This window comes from Schistocerca piceifrons, chromosome 2, assembly GCF_021461385.2.
Source record: "Schistocerca piceifrons isolate TAMUIC-IGC-003096 chromosome 2, iqSchPice1.1, whole genome shotgun sequence".
NCBI classification, from domain to species: Eukaryota; Metazoa; Arthropoda; class Insecta; order Orthoptera; family Acrididae; genus Schistocerca; species Schistocerca piceifrons.
In genome coordinates this window covers 815,652,935-815,668,702 of record NC_060139.1, presented here as the reverse complement: position 1 = coordinate 815,668,702, position 15,768 = coordinate 815,652,935, and the positions used below count along the sequence as shown (strand labels likewise).

General features: G+C 46.5%; 1 protein-coding gene and 1 non-coding gene across 2 annotated transcripts in view; one reads left to right on the top strand and one right to left on the bottom strand.

The window, feature by feature from the left end:
- LOC124775892 (protein gooseberry-like) overlaps positions 1 to 15,768 on the bottom strand; it is a 250,532-nt gene that overhangs the window by 94,193 nt on the left and 140,571 nt on the right. Inside the window, exon 3 of the mRNA XM_047250727.1 lies at positions 10,135 to 10,252. Within this exon, the coding sequence (XP_047106683.1) occupies positions 10,135 to 10,252 (118 nt within the window). The remainder of the gene's footprint in view (positions 1 to 10,134; positions 10,253 to 15,768) is intronic.
- Positions 9,182 to 9,255, top strand: Trnat-ugu. Its single transcript has one exon. It is a non-coding gene; the product is annotated as a tRNA-Thr (tRNA).

The window sequence follows — 15,768 nt, the reverse complement described above, 5'->3', positions numbered from 1 at the left end:
AGGGCATATATATTTCAAATTTTACTGTCCATCGAAGTAGTCACCAACAGTGCGAATAGCCTGGTGCAAGCGACGCCAAAGTCGTAGGATACCTTTACCAGAGTCAGTTGTCTTGATACAGTGGAGTGGTTTACTGCGAGGCGAATCTCTGTAACAGCTCTGAATGCCAAAAAGTGCTCCTTTCAATTTAGGAATCAAGTTGAAGTCACAAGGGCTTAAGTCTGGGGGGTGTGGTGGGCAGTACAGCACTTCCCAGCCCCACTGATCGAACAAATTAATCACAACTTGCGCTACATGCGCTAGAGCACTGCCCTGCGAGTCTTGCAGGAAGTTGCGCCGCGTTGTTCTCTAAGCTGTTCATTTACGGAACACAGCCTGCAATCAGCTTAGAGAAGAAGCGGCGACATTTTTTGCAGGATCCTCTCATCATTTCCCAGGGCAATGCTCGGGACCATGTAATGGAAGTTGTGACCGATTTGTTTGATCGATGGCTCTAGGAAGTGCTCTATCACCCATCACACTCCAAGACCTAGTCTTTTGATATTTCAACCAATTTCCTAATTTGGAGGAAGCAATTCACGGCACTCGCTTCAGAACTGTTACAGAGGTTCGTGGGGCAATACACCGATCTACACGAAGACTCAACACAACTGGAGTTGCTAAGGGTTTCCTACGACTTGCAACACTGGCAACGGGTTACACATAACGATGGTGACTACTCTGAAGGACAGTAAAACTTTGAGACGCGTAGGCCTATTATTTTGTACAAGCGGTAAATAAATAGTTGCCACTATGAAAGTTCCAAAACCTCGTATTTACCCTGCCAAATGTTTTTAACAATATCTTTGCATATTATAATCTCTCGAGAGCTCAGTAAATCGATACTTCAGTACATCAGGTCTAGAAGGATATAAATGACAATGCCCGAATAATTAAAATAATGTCATCACGTATAAGCTGTTTCTGACTACCTTACGTTGAGAAAAATTTCGCCAAAATCGGCCATCTAAGAGGCCATGGGCAAGAAGCGTTGAGCAATACAACAAACGAACACAGACTTACGTGCATTGAAATTCAAGCTAATCGCAATAATTCGAAGAAATTAGCACCACCACTTTCGCTACTTTTGTGTGAAACTTTGTATACTAAATTTCGCAGAGGAAAGAAAGAATACATATCTGCATTAACTGCTCCTCCACTGCCACTAATTTTTTCGATTTAAATGAAACTTCGTTTTTCTTGATAGACCTGATAGCCCTAAGTGCAAATATAAACCAGAATAATGTGATAAGATTTTTCAACGTCGAAATGCCACAGCCAGTCGCATGCAAATAATTTTTTATACATAGACCTATGTTTCGATACCTCTAACGATGTCTTCATCAGAACGAAATTTCAACTCCATAAAATTTAGGGTTGTTAAAACTTCATTCTGCTGAAGACATCCTTACAGGTCTCGAAACCTAAATCAGTGTATTAAAAATTATTTGCAACCGGTTGGCTGCAGTATTTCTCCGTTGAAACTTATCTTCGGTTGCTGAGAGACAGCCATGTTCAAAACTGTGGTAAAATTTCTTTTACTTTTCTATTTCGTTTCGCTTCTTTTCACAGTCAATCAGTCTCGGCTTCTTTTCGTATAGCATCATTTTATTTTATTTTTAAAAATATTCTACAGTGTAACATTTCAAATGATTCCACTTTTTCCACGATTCAGTCATTTACATAGAATGCTGTGCCCGAGATGAATAGTTCAGAATTGTCTTCCACTATTTCATGCGAATGTTTAATATTCTTCAGAGTTTTGACTTGAATGCCGAAAACTATTTTCCTGTCTGTCTACTTAAAGTGTGTCTCGCGCAGATCTCAGTTGTTTCTAGTCTAGACTGTACCCAAACTGTGGTGTCCTGACCCCTGACAGCAAGAAACCTCAAGAGACAGAAACAGAAGCTCTCGATATGTCATGTAAAGTGGCGTCATTAATCTGGTAAATATAGAAAACAAGCGATGTTCTTGAAATGACTGAATCTGTGCTTCTTTCTTCTTTTTCTCCCAATAAAACTATGCTGCAACTAAGGCTTTTTGTCAGCATTAATCTATATTTGATTTTCAAACTCGGGGTTACAGACACAAAGCTATCGAAAGAACCGCTCTCTTTTTTTACATATAAAAGAAGGTCAGCATCAATTTATTTGTGCCTCCCACACACAGATGATCCACGTAATTCTTTGTTGTGACAAGGTCCAACGAAGAGCGGCGCGTTTCGTCACATGATCGTTAACTCTGCGCGATAGCGATGCAGAGAGACTCAACAAATTCTAGTGGCAGGCGTTACAGGAGAGGCGTTGTGCATCACGCAAAAGGTAAACTCAAAGAGAATACAATCAGCAAAAATTCGCCAATAAATTACTCCCTGTCAAATACGCCTCGAGAGATGACCAAAAGGAGAAAATCCGACAAATCCGAACTAATTTACTGACAATAATTCATCCCAGGCGCAGCGGAATGGGGGACGGGACAGATAGCAGTAACAGAAGCACTTCCCTCCGTCACACACTATAAGGTAGCTTGCGAAGTATTTATGTAGATGTAGATGCAAACACGTTTATAAACCACCCAAATCTGGTATTAAATAATACTTTATTTCGTTGCGACAAATTTGGACCAACCGCTCTATCACCTCTCAAGCTTTAAAACTCGAAGTGACATTAACTACGATTCCAGGATTACTATGTACCACAGATATATTTAATTGGTACAGTATCATCACGGACACGCAATTTACGAAACTACGGGCAGCAGAGATAAAAGATGATGCCGCTATGTCCATATTAGCTTCAGAGGAAGAAAGTATTATTTTGTAGCAAGCTTTGGGTGATGTGGCAATAAGCTGCAAACTGCATTGGACTCTTTTTATCGCGAGCTTTTCTTTTTGTACTCTCTATTTAATTAGCGCTATCCTCTCTTTGTTTGAGCGTATCTTCGTCATTTTACACTGTCAAGGAGTGATCAAATCCACAATTCCACGATCCTAGCAGGCCATAGCGCCAGCGAGTTGTTAGAATAAAACTTCATCTCTGGCCACAACAACGTGTGGGTTAAGTCCTGTGTTTAGCAAGGACAGTAACAGATGTCAGATAGTAGAGTCACTTGCGAGCTGTCACAATGAATGATTGTACGGATCGGTCGCGATTCAGCTTCAGATGACTGTGACACTAAATGATTAAGGTTTAATTAAACTGCTTATCAGATAGCTCCGTCAAAAATCGGCATCTATTATTCTGTGAAGTTTTATTTTACTGAAGAAAGCTAAGCGTAAATTGTTATTATCAATCGGAAACCTCGTGTACGATAAATCCAATCATGTTATTCGTACCGTATTCTGCTTTTCAACAAGAGAAAGGTAAGAAATGTACGAGACGGCAAGAAATGAGAGTATACTTGAAGGTAGGTGTCAGTGTTCCGTTGTAACTTCAGATGATGCTTAAGAAGGAAGTGACCGTTCCGTCAACTAGTCAGCGGTCAAATGAAATGACCGACCGCTCCATGTCTGGTGGTTTCGATGGTGAAGGATAATTCTTTCAGCTTATCCTTCTGGAGTGTAGGCGAAACATCGGTAGCCATTACGAAGCACTCACTAAAATTACGCCAGGGAGGATAAAAATACCATTAACGAAATTTTAACTATTGTGCCTCTACTATATAACAGGAAGAAGAATATACTTTTAAATTTTCGTGTGATTTGTTGTTATATAAGGTGTGGAATTATGCGCTCGGAGCTCCTGCACCTGAGAGCAGCATCAACGTCTCTAATCCGGCTGGGCACCGAATCGAACGGAACTTGGATAGGGGTACGTTATTACATGGAACAGAAAACTGAAACAATGAAACGGTGGTCAGACCAGAAATACCTCATGCAGTGAAAACTCTAAGGCTGCCTATGAAGGAAGAGCTCAAAAAATTAGGAAAAGTTGAAAGAAGAATCCTAAGAACATACTAGGACCCAAAAGCAGCAGTGAATTAAACTACCAATTAACATCTAATACAGAACTTTATCCGAAAGTTGCCAAGTTACTGGACGTAGTGAGAAGGAGGAGATTAAAATTCTATGAATATCTATGTTGCGTGAATAAAACATCTACACAAACCTTTACTAAACAATTACAAATCCAGGATCATATGGGTGAGGGAAGTGGAAGGAGATATCAAAAATGTGGGAGCCGACATGGACACAATAAGAAACAGTACACTTTTTAAAGAAGCAATAGTAAAGGCAGGCTTTCAGAATAGGACCATGGAAGTCACTCCCTGGAAATGAGCGTTTGCCGTCATTGGCCGAGAGGCCCCTTTGCGGGGTAGATCCGGCCGCCTTGGTGCAGGTGTTGATTAATTTCGATGCAACATTGGGCGACCTGCGCGCCGGATGGGGATGAAATGATGATGAGGACAACACAACACCCAGTCCCTGAGCGGAGAATATCTCCGACCAAGCCGGGAATCGAACCCGGGCCTGTAGGACGGCAATCCGTCACACTGACCACTTTTTTTTCGGTATTGTTCGTTACATTTGGTTTGGGCGGACGTCACAAGACATCCGTTCAAGTTGATCGTTGATTCCTTTACTCAGTTTCCTTATTACAGAGGGTAAGCAGTCCTCTGACCGAACACGCTGAGCTACCATGACGGCACCACTCAGCTATCGGGGCGGACAGTCACTCCCTGATGTCTTAACAGATGTTCTATCATCCTGTCCCTTCTAGTTAAAAATGTCTCTGAGCACTATGGGACTTAACTTCTAAGGTCATCAGTCCCCTAGAACTTAGAACTACTTAAAGCTAACTAACCTAAGAACATCACACAGATCCATGCCCGAGGCAGGATTCGAACCTGCGACCGTAGCGGTCACGCGGTCCCAGACTGTAGCGCCTAGAACCGCTCCGCCACTCCGGCCAGCCCCTTCTATTGTCAGTGTTTTCCACATACTCCTTTCCTCTCTGATTCTGCGCAGAACCTCCTCATCGCTTACTGGGCTGTTATGGACATGCATACCGGACCATTCTGCTGTTTACAGTACGCTGCGTCTATGAAATAGCCAGAAACACACAAGGGACACACGGCACGTGGTCAGAGGAACAGTCATTTGTCAGCGCCACCTACGGTGACAAAGAAGCATTTCCGGACACAGGTTCATGGGACCTTTTTTCCTCCATTCCCAGTCGGAAATTCGTCCCTGGTGATTGTCGGTTCTATTAATATTCACCGCTAATAAGTAAAATTAATATCTTCAGTTTAGTTACCATTACTACACTTGTGTCCGCCCCTGGCAGCTGAGTGGTCGGCGCGACGGAATGTCATACCTAACGGCCCGGGTTCGATTCCCGGCTGGGTCGGAGATTTTCTTCGCTCAGGGACTGGGTGTTGTCCTTATCATCATCATTTCATCCCCATCGACTCGCAAGTCGCCGAAGTGGCGTCAACTCGAAAGACTTTCTCCAGGCGAACTGTCTACCCGACGGGAAGCCCTACCGACACGTCATTTCCATTTACTACACATTCGCCGGCCGCGGTGGTCTCGCGGTTCTAGACGCCCAGTCCGGAACCGCGCGACTGCTACGGTCGCAGGTTCGAATCCTGCCTCGGGCATGGATGTGTGTGATGTCCTTAGGTTAGTTAGGTTTAAGTAGTTCTAAGTTCTAGGGGACTGATGACCACAGCTGTTAAGTCCCATAGTGCTCAGAGCCATTTGAACGGTTTTTGAACTACACTTTCAAGTCAAATGGTTTTAGGGCACCACATTGCAGTACATTGGTAAACTTTTGCGACGACCTGCCACTGAGTACTTACACTTCACGGCAGTTTGAAGTTTGTTGTATTCCGTCTTCGTTACAGTGTGTGAATCCCAATATAGGCCTGTAATTCGAGTTTAGCGAAGAGACAGACGATCTCATTCCTGTCAGCGCTACGAGTATTCCAGTGGCAGGCGTGCATTTCATCCCGCCTGTTCCCCAAGTCTCCGTCAAAAACCCAACTGCCAACAGGTGAAAAAATGGCGGAGGCGGGCGTTGCGCGAGCGCCATCGCCAGGGCCGGCGGCGGCTCACTTATCAGGCTGACAGGCGGCGGCTGAGTAATGGCCGGCGGGGTGTCGGCTGTGACGCCCGGCGAGGCCTGGCCGGCCGGCCAGTTGTTAATCACAATTAGCGGCCGGCCGGACCACACAGGCCGGCGTCACGCAGCGCCGCCCCGCGCAGCCCCCCGTCGCCGCCGCCTCATCACCGATTGAATATCGGGACGTGACGCCCGCGCGCCGCTGCTGCACCGCTGCACAGCTGGCGGCGTTCTGTACGCGCCGTGCGCACTGCCAGCTGGCTCTCTCACAGACAGTTGTGAGCGAACCATAATACGCAACGGAAACGCTCTCGATGCAGCTACGTGCAGTGAGGTGACGGAAGTGATGGGATACATCCCAATATCACGTCTGACCTCCTCCTGTCTGGTGTAGTGCAGTAGCTCGACCTGTCATCGAGTCAACATGTCGCTGGAAGTCCCCAGCAGAAATACTGAGCCATACTGCCTCTAAAACCGTTCATAATTGCTGATGCAGTGTTCAGTCCACAAACTGACTTCTCGATAATGTCCCATAAATGTTCGATGGTATCCGTGTCGGGCGATCTGTGTGAATAAATCATTTGCTCGAACTGTCCAGAATGTTCTTCAAGCCCGGCACGAACAATTGTCGCCCGGTGACAAGCCGCACTGATAAAAATTCTACTGTTGTTTGGGAACATGAAATTCATGAATGGCTGCAAATGGTCTCCAAGTAGCCGAACATAACCATTTCCAAACAATGATCGGTTCGGTTGGACCAGAGGGCCCAGTTCATTCCATGTAAACATCGTCCACACCACTATGGCGCCACCACCAGCTTGCACAGTGCCTTGTTGACAAACTGGGTCCATGGCTTCGTGGGGTCTGCGACACGCTCTAACGCTACGATCATCTCCTACCAACTGAAATCGTAACTCGTGTGTCCAGGCCACGGCTTCGCAGTCTTCTAGGGTTCAATCGATACGGTCACAAGGCTAGGAAAGGCAATGTACGTGATGTCGTGCTGTTAGCAAAGACACTCGCTTCGGTTGTGTACTGCCATATTCAAATGGCTCTGAGCACTACGGGACTTAACTTCTGAGGTCGTCAGTCCCCTAGAACTTAGAACTACTTAAACATGACTGACCTAAGGACATCAGACACATCCATGCCCGAGGCGGTCGCGCGGTTCCACGCTGTAGCGCCTAGAACCGCTCGGTCACCGCGGCCGGCCTGCCATATTCCATTAACCGCAAATGTCGCCGCTCTGTCCTAACAGATACATTCGTCGCACGTCCCACATTGATTTCTGCGGTTATTTCACGCAGTGTTGCTTGTCTGTTAGCACTGACAACTCTACGCAAACGTAGCTGCTCCCGGTCGTCAAGTGAAGTCTATAGGTCACTGTTTTGTCCGTGCTGTGAGGTAGTGCGTGAAATTCGGTATTCTCGCGTCTAACTCCGACTAACATTCCGCATTCAAAGTCTGTTAATTCCCGTCGTGCGGACACCCCTGCACATGAATCACCTGCTTACTAATGACAGCTCCGGCGATGCACTGCCCCTCTATACGTTGTGTTCGCGATACAACCGCCATCTGTAAATGTGCATGTTGTCATCCCATGACTCCTGTCGCTTCAGCGTACACTCGAAGAGGCCCGGTAACAATACTAAACACGTGCAACACTAACGCACTCTGGTGGGCGTTCTACATTATACAGAGAAATACAACTCTGATCATTTACATACCAATCAATAGCGTGTACATGTACGGAGTTTCATCGTCATCCGACCCTGGCTTGTCGGTGTTTTACTTTTTTGGAAGGCAATGTGTTTTCAAATAATACCGCAGCAATACGCCAGATGGTATCACTTTCTTTTTTTTTCGTACATCAAGGACACGTTTGTTTATCACTTAGTGAGCCTTACGTCGTTTGTTCTTGCGGGTTTAGGTAACGACATTACGTAAAACGATAGGAAGGGGATTTATCTGTAACGTTTGCAAGAATCAATTGGGAACAGACAAGGACATTTTTCGTATATGTGTGCCATGAAGTGAGACGTTACGTTGAAGTGATAGGAAGCACTATCAGATCCATGTCAGAGGAGCCGCTACTTCGCTACTTGCTGCCACCGCCGCGCCGGGGCGAGCGACAGGCATGACGTTATCAGCGAGGCCCACGAGAAAGACAGGCCACGGCGCGTACGTCACGAACGAAGGAAGACCTGAGCTCGCTCGACTCAGCTGACAAAATGCGTTTCTAAACAGGTTAACTTGCAACTGGGTGTGTACGCGCTAACGAGAATTGCATCTTCTACTGGAACCTGCTATTATGAAGTCTCACTTATTACTAGTCGTAGAACAAAATTTAAGATCAATTCTTGACATAAGTGGTATAACGGCTTGTTTACAGCACTTAGTCTCTTCTGCGTAACAGTCCTCATTTCATGCAAGATGTCGTGCCTTATGCAAGTCATAATCACTTTGGCATGATTTCGATTTGTTTGTACAGCAGTACAGCCCTAACAAATCATTAGTAGGCCTGTGGACTTTCTATCATTACGGGACTGATACCAATATATATACGAAGACAGTAACTAGTTCTCGAAAGAACAGTTACTGTTGATGACCGTGCAGCTTTTCCCAGGAATAAATGATGACTAACTGACAACCTCAGCTACTTGACGATTTCCGTAACAGTTTGGGCAACCTGTGCGCATTCGCACAGGCGAAGGTCAATGGCTGGCTAGCCTTTAACTATATATACGAAGACAGTAACTAGTTCTCGAAAGAACAGTTAGTCACCATTTATTCCTGGGAAAAGCTGCACGGTCATCAACAGTAACTGTTCTTTCGAGAACTAGTTACTGTCTTCGTATATATAGTTAAAGGCTAGTCAGCCATTGACCTTCGTCTGTGCGAATGCGCACAGGTTGCCCAAACTCTTACGGGAATCGTCAAAGCGTGCGCGAGTAATGAGTGGGTGGGCAAATGTCTATAAGGTACAATACATATGTAGAATTGTGGACAGTTGGGAATGTGAGTCTCACGGGATGCGTGCAAGGGATAAGTCCCTGCAGTCGCGCTATTCATCTGTGTCCTCGGTGGCTCAGATGGATAGAGCGTCTGCCATGTAAGCAGGAGATCCCGGGTTCGAGTCCCGGACGAGGCACACATTTTCAGCTGTCCACATCGAGGTATAACAACAACACCTGTCGGCAGCTGAGGTTGTCAGTTATCATCATTGATACCAGTATGATTCCATAATAGTGGGTTCCAGTAGAAGATGCACAAAAAATGGCTCTGAGCACTATGGGACTTAACATCTGAGGTCATCAGTCCCCTAAACTTAGAACTACTTAAACCTAAGGATATCACACACATCCATGCCCGAGGCAGGATTCGAATCTGCGACCGTAGCAGCAGAGCGGTTCCGGACTGAAGCGCCTAGAACCACCCGGCCACAGCGGCAGGCAGTAGAAGATGCAATTCTCGTTTGTACAAACACACGCAGTTAAGAGTTAACAGGCGTAAAAACGCAGTTTGCCTGCTGAGTTGAGCGAGCTAGTGAGCTTGGCCTACCTTCATGACCTGCGCTCCGCGGCCTGTCTTTCTCGTAGGCGTCGCGCGGAGCACTGCTGGTACTGTATTGTATTGTATGGAACTGGGGACCTAGAAACGACGGAGAGGCTTCGTCCTCCCCGTAGCCCTCAGTGGTTCACAATCCCATAACAGGCTACAGCAGTCCACTCACCCCACCGCCGCCCTACACCGAACCCGGGTTTATTGTGCGGTTCGGCCCCCAGTGGACCCCCTGGAACGTGTCACACCAGACGAGTGTAACCCCAGCCAATGTTTGCGTGGCAGAGTAATTGTGGTGTACGCGTACGTGGAAAAAGTGTTTGCGCAGCAGTCGCCGACATAGTGTAACTTAGGCGGAATAAGGGGAACCAGCCAGCATTCGCCGAGGCAGATGGAAAGCCGCCTAAAAACCATCCACAGTGCGTTAGACCGCACGGCTAAGCGGGCGGGCAGCGCTGCTGGTACTCACCGAGGATGCCGTCTATGGAGTGGTTCTTGCGGAGGTCGGCGTCGTCGCGGCGACCGCCGCGCAGCAGCCGGCTGATGGACGACACGGAGGGCACGCTGTTCTTGTCGCACACGCCGTCCTGCGGCACAAGCACGGGAACAGGCGCCCGCGTTACAAGCACTCGCCACACAAAGACACAACGCGAGCAACGATCTGCCTGACAACACGTCACAGCAAAATCTCTCTCTCTCTCTCTCTCTCTCTCTCTCTCTCTCACACACACACACACACACACACACACACACAGACACACACACACACACACAAGATGTCTTGTTCCCTGTCGGTATTGGCATATATTTTTTGATATGTCAATCCACTATCACACTTCACTCAAGCTGCTCATCTGTTTTCACTGGCACACACGTCAACAGCTATGCATACCCGCTAGACCTTTGTAATAGTTGCAAAAACAAATTAAAAAACACTATTTAGGCCTCCTTATCTCTATCGGTAAAAACGGAACCTTTACAGGATCACTTTGTTGTTCGCCTGTCTGTCTGCCTGACTCTCACAACCCCTTTCTCTGTGACGTATCATGTTGAAATGTATATACAAACGTCTAAGACTTGTAGAAGGGAGTGGGTCCAGAACATTTCAAACAGGAACCCATATCCGGGGACGTACCTTTACCATTCTACGACGGATTCAATTCAGATGTTTAACTCATCCACTTCTGATTAAGGAATTGGATTAGGTGTGACGCACCACATAACGAACCATCCATTTATCACTTCAGCGCATTTGTTTGTACAAGGAGCGTTTGAAAAGTCCGTGCAAAAAGAAAAACTACTTACGTGTTTGGGGTAAACCTTTTTTTTGTTTTTCGACATAGTCTCCTTTTATACACTTCGTCCAACACTGTTCTACTTTGTTGATCCCTTCCGAATAACAGGAATTGTTCAAGTCTGCAAAATAGCTATTAATTGCTGCTAGCACCTCGTCGTTTGAATAAAATCCACCAGCCATTTCTTCAAATTGGGGAACAATTAGTAGTCCGAGGGAGCCAAGTCTGCAGAATAGGGGGGATGTGTAACGAGTTGGAATCCTATTTCCATTAATTTTGCGACCACAACTGCTGAGGTACGTGCTGGTGCATTGTCGTCCAATCGCCAGCGTTTTTCTTGCAACTCGGTTTTCAGACGGTCCAATAACGATGAATAATATGCACCTGTAATAGTTTTACCATTTTCCAGATAGTCGATGAGGATTATCCATTGCGAATCCCAAAAGACAGTCGCCATAATTTTTTCCGGCCGAAGGACTGGTCTTCGCCTTTTTTGGTGCAGATACTTCCGTCGTAACCCATTGTTTGGATTGTCGTTTGGTCTCAGGAGTAAAGTAATGTATCCATGTTTTTCATCCACAGTGACGAAACGAGTCCTGCGGACTCTTCCTGAACAGCTACAAACCATCCTTGGGACACTTTACACGATTCCGTTTTTGGTCAAGCGTGAGCAATAGCGGAACCCATCTTTCGGATAGCTTTCTCATGTCCAAATGTTTATGCAAAATGTTATGTATCCGTTCATTCGAGATGCACTAGCAATCTCACGCACCGTAACTCTTCTGTCATCCATCACCATATCATGTCTTTTATCAATGATTTCTGGAGTCGTAACCTCCACAGGGCGACCAGAACGTTCAGCATCACTTGTGCCCATATGGCCACTCCGAAAATATTCAAACCACATATAGACTGTTCTAATCGAAGGTGCAGTCACCGTAATGATTATCAAGCTTCTCTTTAGCCTCCTGAGACGTTTTGCTTCATAAAGTAATGTTTAATCACCACACGAAATTCTTCTTTGTCCATTGTTTGACAATCACCCGACTTCTTTGATTCACATGAATGCCAAACACAAATAAATAGGCCAATATGGCTGAAATTTGGTGTGCGTTCTGTCCAAAGATGCTACTAACTAAACACGACCTCGATACGAGCCAGTGGTGCCACCTCTTGGTCTTTGCATGGACTTTTCAAACGCCCCTCATAACAACACTCAAATATTGCGTATTCATATTATTCTAAAATAAAACAGAACCAAGCATACTGTACGTACAGAACAGTACTGATGCAATTACAACAGCGGCTCGATATGGCAACCACTAACGTTGCTACAGACACTGTACCTACGAAGCATGTTCTGGTACACACTCTCCATCCCACGTGGTGCCTGGCGTAGCGGCCAGAACTCGTGCTAGGAGACCTTCCTCTGTCTCTACAGGAGTTTCCTACATTAAACTTTGCATACGACCCCACAAGGAGTAGTATACATCATTCTGTCTATCCTATTGCATACGAGGACAAGCAACCCTTGACTTTTCTCTTTCGATCAGCAGACGTGGGCGCGTTACACATCTGAAATAAAACCGTCGTAGAACGGAAACTGTACGATTCCGGACATGGGTTCCTATTAAAATTATTATGTACTCACTCCCTTCCGCAAGTCCTCTAAGTTTGTAACGGGAATTTCCGAACACCTTGTATGTCACATACTAACGTCTACGCCCCCTTGGCGGTGCAAAAATATGCTTCTATGTCTATGCGATCGAAAGGTACGGCCATTTATGTCACATGCTTCTTACCTCGCAAACTCGAAACTTATAATTCCCTCGAGCGATATCTTGGCTGTATCGCTATCAATAACACGCAAAAAAAAAGCGGGGATTCTCTGTTCCCAGGATGAATGAACTATCTGTACTTATAAATAACTGAGTTTGTACAAAACATTCAGAGCGCGAGTCCTGCTAGCACTTTGCCAGCTTTTTATTCTATTATCAAAGCACACAAATCGCATCATTACTGGTTTCTATTAACATCCAAGTAGTCATCAGAGAATTGACATTTTTTAAAAAAATAAACAAACAAGGGGAGAGTAACATACTAGTAAACTAAATTGCAAATCAAACTACTCAACACAGTTGTATGCACTTGAATATTGAATATGTTAGTTCATAAATCAACTGAACATGCCCCCAGAGACGCTCAGGGTGTATACACATGCGTTCTGACTGTTAAAACCGATGGCTGAAACTACTAGTAGAAAACTTACGACTTCTAAATCACAAATACGAGGTGCATTCAAGTTGTAACATATTCGATTTTTTTTCTCAGGGCTGGAAACACACAGGGGTGGTAGCACTGTAGGGTACACAGAATTCCCGCGGCAGTGGCGAGAGTGAATGCTGTTGTTGAGACTTTATTCCACTGAATTTACTGGCACTTCGTTTCCAGATTGAAACACAGCATCCAGGTCTCATCGATTTTCACAATCGGTTAATACACTCCTGGAAATTGAAATAAGAACACCGTGAATTCATTGTCCCAGGAAGGGGAAACTTTATTGACACATTCCTGGGGTCAGATACATCACATGATCGCACTGACAGAACCACAGGCACATAGACACAGGCAACAGAGCATGCACAATGTCGGCACTAGTACAGTGTATATCCACCTTTCGCAGCAATGCAGGCTGCTATTCTCCCATGGAGACGATCGTAGAGATGCTGGATGTAGTCCTGTGGAACGGCTTGCCATGCCATTTCCACCTGGCGCCTCAGTTGGACCAGCGTTCGTGCTGGACGTGCAGACCGCGTGAGACGACGCTTCATCCAGTCCCAAACATGCTCAATGGGGGACAGATCCGGAGATCTTGCTGGCCAGGGTAGTTGACTTATACCTTCTAGAGCACGTTGGGTGGCACGGGATACATGCGGACGTGCATTGTCCTGTTGGAACAGCAAGTTCCCTTGCCGGTCTAGGAATGGTAGAACGATGGGTTCGATGACGGTTTGGATGTGCCGTGCACTATTCAGTGTCCCCTCGACGATCACCAGTGGTGTACGGCCAGTGTAGGAGATCGCTCCCCACACCATGATGCCGGGTGTTGGCCCTGTGTGCCTCGGTCGTATGCAGTCCTGATTGTGGCGCTCACCTGCACGGCGCCAAACACGCATACGACCATCATTGGCACCAAGGCAGAAGCGACTCTCATCGCTGAAGACGACACGTCTCCATTCGTCCCTCCATTCACGCCTGTCGCGACACCACTGGAGGCGGGCTGCACGATGTTGGGGCGTGAGCGGAAGACGGCCTAACGGTGTGCGGGACCGTAGCCCAGCTTCATGGAGACGGTTGCGAATGGTCCTCGCCGATACCCCAGGAGCAACAGTGTCCCTAATTTGCTGGGAAGTGGCGGTGCGGTCCCCTACGGCACTGCGTTGGATCCTACGGTCTTGGCGTGCATCCGTGCGTCGCTGCGGTCAGGTCCCAGGTCGACGGGCACGTGCACCTTCCGCCGACCACTGGCGACAACATCGATGTACTGTGGAGACCTCACGCCCCACGTGTTGAGCAATTCGGCGGTACGTCCACCCGGCCTCCCGCATGCCCACTATACGCCCTCGCTCAAAGTCCGTCAACTGCACATACGGTTCACGTCCACGCTGTCGCGGCATGCTACCAGTGTTAAAGACTGCGATGGAGCTCCGTATGCCACGGCAAACTGGCTGACACTGACGGCGGCGGTGCACAAATGCTGCGCAGCTAGCGCCATTCGACGGCCAACACCGCGTTTCCTGGTGTGTCCGCTGTGCCGTGCGTGTGATCATTGCTTGTACAGCCCTCTCGCAGTGTCCGGAGCAAGTATGGTGGGTCTGACACACCGGTGTCAATGTGTTCTTTTTTCCATTTCCAGGAGTGTACTAGAAAGTTCCATTCACGCCGTCATCACACATTAAAAGTGCCTGCCCACATGCCATACAGCCTCGTGGTCATGCGTAAGCCTTTGTAGCACCCACCCTGGGGGGACACGTCTTGCATTTTCAGCTCTTCATGCAGGCTTGTGTTCATAGATACCACGGAAACGTCAACTTTGGAGGCAGTGTATTCCAGAGTCATTCGGCGATCGTCAAAAACAGTTTACTCCACTCAACCGCTCATGTCACAAGACCGGCTAGTGCGAGGCCCAGATTGTTATGTTGTTACACTACGTTCTGCCTTGCCTTCTTTGAACTGTCGCACCCACGAAGGCAAGTTTTACACACACCCATGACACCATCGCCACATGTTTCACTTACCTGGCGATGCATTTCAGTCTGTGTCACACCACATAAATTGAGAAAACGAATAATCACACGGTGTTCTTGAAATGAAAATGTCGCCATTTTAAGTATCAACAAAAGAGTTATCTGCGTCTTACAGTGCTGCCATCACTGTCACACATTCACAACAAGAGTACATGAATTTTAAAACAAACCGCATGTTTCTATTTCCAGTCCAGAGAAAAAAAATAGACTGTGTTATAACTTAAATGCACCTCGTACAAGATTAAAAATGTTGTGTAGATTGTGGCAAAAAGCCTTCTCAAAGTTTTTCTAATGGTATTTTGTTTCATTCTGGATTGTTAGTGTAGCGCTACCTACTAGTTAGCTCAACATTAGTGAACTCCATTCTTTTTGGGGCACATTTCAAAGTTACGAGACACTCCTACACGTGATTTTTTTTCTCCTAGATGTAAAAAAGCAATCATATAAAGCAAATGCATTTTATGTGTAATTTCTTGCAGGTTGGGCTGTTTCCGCAAACGA